General features: G+C 44.5%; 1 protein-coding gene across 1 annotated transcript; it reads left to right on the top strand.

Annotated features, from left to right (window-relative positions):
• Positions 1 to 2,763: 2,763 nt before the first annotated feature.
• Positions 2,764 to 4,904, top strand: LOC138778793 (kinesin-like protein KIF11; the record flags this gene model as incomplete). Its single annotated transcript, XM_069956529.1, has 3 exons — positions 2,764 to 2,780; positions 4,438 to 4,702; positions 4,780 to 4,904. Coding segments are annotated over exons 2-3 (356 nt in total), but the record flags the coding sequence as incomplete, so codon positions are not given.
• Between the last annotated feature and the right edge of the window lie 940 nt (positions 4,905 to 5,844).

The following is a 5,844-nucleotide window of genomic DNA, read 5'->3' as shown; positions in this document are numbered from 1 at the left end:
ATGGTGGGCAATGCAGGAGGTGTAGGGCTGGTGGTAGTGACAATATACTATAGAATATGGTGGACAATGCAGGAGGTGTAGGGCTGGTAGAAGTGACAGTAACCTATAGAATATGGCATGATGGGAACTGTAGTTTTGCAACAGCTGGATGGCAAAAGCTTCCCTATCCCTACTTTAAGCCTAGGCTCTATAGGTCTTGTGCCCTTGTTATGGCTGCAAGTCTTGTCCTGGACATAGGTCTAATGATAACTAAAATCGTAGGTGTGAACAGTGTCCTATAAGGATCCAGTGCATAAATGCCCGGTATTACATTGGTGTGAACTCTCAGTCAAGTATTTGGCTAGTCCCCTGGAGATGCCCGCTGCCTTTACCTCCCAGCTGAGGCCTTTGGTGGCCATGACGACCAGCAGCTATGGCATGAGGCCCTGGCTGGCGTACTAGGAAACACTATAACTGCCAACTGTGGCGGGGGCCTCTGTATATGAGGAATTCACCAGCGAGAGACTGAAGGGCCCCTGGGGCTGTATACAGGGCTCTGGGACTGTGGCCGCTGACTTGTAGAAATGTTTAGTTGGCACCACCGAGGTTAGGGCACATCAGTACCTCAGCATGGTACCGTCTTCCTTGTATTCCACCAATTATGCCTTCTGACATTTTGATATGTTGCTTACTTTTTAAAGAGAACCTGTCAACCCCCTTGCCGGGGCAGAGCCCGGACGACCCCCCTGGACCCATATACTTACCGCTTCCACGAAGTTCCAGAGCTTGTATCGCCGCCGAGATATCCCCGTCCGAAGCCGCGCGCGCTCACCAGAGACGGGTCAAACGCCCATATAGAATGATTGAGCTGTCATTTTCTACAGGCGTTGGACTTATCTCTGAGCGCGCACAGCTTTGGACGGTGATATCTTGGCGGCGGGACAGGCTCCGGGACTGGGACTTCGTGAAAGCGGTAAGTATAAGGGTCTGCACAGGGGGGGCAGCCGGGCTCTGCCCTGACACGGGGGGTGACAGGTTCCTTTTAAAATAAAGAGCTTGTCTTCCTGAATTGACCCATTTAAGACAGTGACCTGTAATGAGGCCTATGATGTCGACTTGGCTACTTCTATGGAAAGTACATGTAGGAAACACTTTAGGAGAGGCCATTGGTCAGTGGTGCTCCTGTATCTGCATTCAGTGCCGGTTTATTTAACCCTTTATAGTCAACTTATTTAAATGGTTTACCACAGCACCTTGTATAAAGAGTTTTAACTTTATTACTTGTCCTGTAAGTTCTTGTAATAGACAATGCAGACATTTCTATTGTACGTTACTTAAAGGATTTTTGCTCCTTCCTAGTCACTATGTCGTCCCAACCTCTCTACCATGTCCAGCAAGAAAGAAGACAAAGGGAAGAATATCCAGGTCGTCGTAAGATGCAGGTACGTGTCTGATGGCCTAGTAGTATTGCTTTGTGTACGTTTCAGGTCCCAGGAATATACGTATTATATATGCTGTGTGTTACATGCCATACATACTTACACATGAAGGGCTGACGTATGTAGCAGTGTCCCAGTTGACTGGTCAATTTTGGGGTCGTGTGACCAAAATCACAGGGGATCGTGTTGTACCTTGTGCATTGTGGCACGTCACACCTAATTTAAGTAAACTAGGTCGCACTGTGACCCAAACTGTAGTTGCATAAAAAAAATCTGCAATGTATTTTCTTGTGTCAGTAACCTTGCGGCCCCTGCCTCTTTAGGGCCACAGCACAACCATTTACTTAATGTACAGGGTACATCTTGGTGAGTATCGGTCGTACGATCCCTGTTGAAGCCAAAATCACCATGTAGCGCCACCCTTAATTGACTGAAAGCATGGCCGAACCCAACAGGCCCCATAATGGCTCTAATGGCCATCTGGCACTAGTGGCATCCATCCATAGTCTTAATATAGTAAGCGTCTTGTAGACTGGAGGAGAAGATATGGTCAGTCTTGTGTCACTATCGATAGACACTGCATCACCTGTATGTTTTCTTCTTTCCTTTCAGACCCTTCAATCAGTTGGAACGGAAGGCTAACTCTCACTCAGTGTTAGAATGTGACCCGCAGCGTAAAGAGGTTTCAGTCCGGACTGGTGGAATTAATGACAAACTGGGGAAGAAGAACTATACATTTGATATGGTAGGTGACTATGCCGCATCATTCATGAGGGGAAAGGTAGACTGGAAGATCCATTTTCATATCTGCTATTAAGGAACTTAGTTAATTGGGGAGGGAGGAAAGGTCTCTAGTCAATTATCACCATCAACTTGGTGGACCGGAGAGCAAGTATAAAGAGGAAGACAAAGCACATCTGTGCACTATATGGACAGCTTAGCGACTGCAGAGGTTATCCTGCAATGAGATTCCCCATATAGCTGAAAACATAGAAACCTAGAAGATTGTTGGCAGAAGACCACTTGGTCTGTCTAGTCTACCCTATTAGTGTTTCCCTTCTTATAATCTTAGAGTAGATATGTTTATCTATCTTACATTTAGAAACATTGAATTGCAGTTTCCACAGTTTGGACCATTTTCCCTATTACTTACACCTCCAGGAATATCAACCCAAAAAATGTGAAAACACATACCAGCGCTTCAAATAGAGGAAATGTGTATACAGTATATAACTCTGCACTAATACCCTTTCCTGTTTCTTCAGGTATTTGGTCCTGCAGCTAAACAGATTGAAGTGTACAGGAGCGTAGTATGTCCCATCTTGGATGAGGTTATTATGGTTATAACTGCACCATTTTTGCGTAAGTATCTTTGCTTTTCTAATGTACAGGGTTAATAATGATAAGTATAAAGAAAGTTAAATGAGTACTTAACATAACAGTTCCTGTATTGTCTATAAATATTTGCGTTGCCAAATAATGGATATGAGTGCGATCACACAGGCAAACACACGGTTGTTTTCTGTGTCCATAACGCATAGTCTTACTGGCCAAAGACCATTGAAGTTAAAGGAGAAGTCCGGCGAAAATTTTTATTAAAGTATTGTATTACCCCCCCCCCCCCCTCCCAAAAAAAAAAAAAAAAGTTATACAAATCACCAATATACACTTATTACGGGAAATGCTTATAAAGTGCTTTTTTCCAGCACTTACTACGGCATCAAGGCTTCGCTTCCTGGATAACATGGTGATGTCACTTCCTGGATAACTGTGTGGGCTGTGGCTGCTGGAGAGGATGATGGCAGAGGGATGCTCAGTGTCCCTCCAGTGCCCTGTGTCCCTCAGTGTCCCCCTGCCATCATCCTCTCCAGCAGCCACAGCCCACACAGCTCTGGGGTCGGGTCGTGACATCACCATGTTATCCGGGAGTGACATCACCATGTATCCAGGGAGTGACATCACCATGTTATCCAGGGAGTGACATCACCATGTTATCCAGGGAGTGACATCACCATGTTATCCAGGAGTGACATCACCATGTTATCCAGGGAGTGACATCACCATGTTATCCAGGGAGTGACATCACCATGTTATCCAGGGAGTGACATCACCATGTTATCCAGGAGTGACATCACAGTTATCCAGGGAGTGACATCACCATGTTATCCAGGGAGTGACATCACCATGTTATCCAGGGAGTGACATCACCATGTTATCCAGGGAGTGACATCACCATGTTATCCAGGAGTGACATCACCATGTTATCCAGGGTGACATCACCATGTTATCCAGGGAGTGACATCACCATGTTATCCAGGGAGTGACATCACCATGTTATCCAGGGAGTGACATCACCATGTTATCCAGGGAGTGACATCACCATGTTATCCAGGGAGTGACATCACCATGTTATCCAGGGAGTGACATCACCATGTTATCCAGGGAGTGACATCACCATGTTATCCAGGGAGTGACATCACCATGTTATCCAGGGAGTGACATCACCATGTTATCCACCAGGGAGTGACATCACCATGTTATCCAGGAGTGACATCACCATGTTATCCAGGGAGTGACATCACCATGTTATCCAGGGAGTGACATCACCATGTTATCCAGGGAGTGACATCACCATGTTATCCAGGGAGTGACATCACCATGTTATCCAGGGAGTGACATCACCATGTTATCCAGGAGTGACATCACCATGTTATCCAGGAGTGACATCACCATGTTTTCCAGGAAGTGAAGCCTTGATGCAGTAGTAAGTGCAGGGAAAAAAAAGCACTTTATAACCATTTCCCATAATAAGTGTATATTGGGGATTTGTATAACTTTTGGGGGGCAATACAATACTTTTATAAATTTTCACACCGTTTCTCTCCTTTAATGCTCAAGATTTTTCATTGTTGTGAATAGGTCTTTCAAAGTCGAATCCACATGCTTCCTTTCATAAAACTTCATATCTTGTGTATTATGATGTTTAAATTCTGCATTGTTGTGCTACATTGTCTTTTAGCTATGGTCAGACTGGCACAGGGAAAACCTTCACTATGGAAGGTGAAAGATCTGCTGATGAGGAGTTTACTTGGGAGCAGGACCCCCTGGCTGGTATAATTCCTCGAACGCTTCACCAGATATTCGAGAAGCTATCGGAGAACGGTACAGAGTTCTCTGTAAAGGTCTCTCTGCTGGAAATCTACAATGAGGAACTCTTTGACCTTCTCAGTCCTGCTCCTGATGTCAGCGAGAGGCTACAGATGTTCGATGATCCTCGCAACAAAGTAAGTCTGAATCCATTACTCTGAAACAGTATATCGCTCAGGTTCTGGGACAGGACTGTAATCTTATTGTCTCCTAGAGAGGAGTGATCATAAAGGGGCTGGAAGAAGTGACAGTACACAACAAGGACGAGGTTTATCATATCTTAGAAAGAGGGGCAGCAAAGAGGACCACGGCATCCACTCTGATGAACGCTTACTCCAGGTACAGGCCTTTTCATATCAGTCTAAAGTTGGCTTTGGCTTTGTTAAATCCTTTTTCTATTTATTGTCTGACACACAAACACAGGTTTTGATCCTGTGAATTCCCTTTCTGACAGAAAATTTAAAGCATCCCCCTCTCATTTAAAGGGGTACGCCGGAGGAAAAAAATGTTTTAAAGTGTCACTGTTGTGAAATAGTTTTTTGCAGAAATCAATAGTCCAGGCGATTTTAAGAAACTTTTGTAATTGTTTATTATCCGAAAAATGCATTTTTATCATGAAATAGCAGTTTGAAGCTCTCCCCCCTGTCTTCATTGTTCTCCTATGGAGAGAGCTAAAGAAAAGACCAAAACAGGACAACAAAGAGTTAATCTACAAATCCCTCACGGGATATCTCTTCTGACCATCACCAGTGACCTGTCTGAGCTCGGATTACAGCTGTCAACCAGCTCTGTGCCTGTAATCCTCTGTTATCTGCTTTCTGCTGCCGGCTAACTCCCTCCTTCCTCCTCCCCCCTCCCCTCTCCCTAGAGCAGACAGGGGACGTCTCCTGCAACAAGTCACAATTTTCAGATTTTTCAGAGTGGATGAAAAAGAGGAAGGAGGGGGGGACCTGGGAAAAGGCTTTTTACATGCAGATAATGGCAGATTTGGCTAATAAACCCATTACAAAGTTCCTTAAAATCGCCTGGACTATTGATTTCTGCAAAAAAAAAAAAAAATACGACAGTGACTCTTTAAATTAACTGGTGTCAGAAAGATAGATATTCATTCATAATTTACTTATATTTAAAAAAAAATCTGAAGTTTTCCAGTACTTTTCAGTGTTCTCTGCTGCCACCTCTGTTTGTGAGAGGAACTGTCCAGAGAAGTAGTGATTTCCTACTGCTCTGGACAGATCCTGTCACAGATAGGTGACAGCAGAGGGCTGTTCCCTCTGAA

The sequence above is a fragment of the Dendropsophus ebraccatus genome, unplaced genomic scaffold, assembly GCF_027789765.1.
Source record: "Dendropsophus ebraccatus isolate aDenEbr1 unplaced genomic scaffold, aDenEbr1.pat pat_scaffold_683_ctg1, whole genome shotgun sequence".
NCBI lineage: Eukaryota > Metazoa > Chordata > Amphibia > Anura > Hylidae > Dendropsophus > Dendropsophus ebraccatus.
This window is presented reverse-complemented; position numbering and strand designations above follow the sequence as displayed.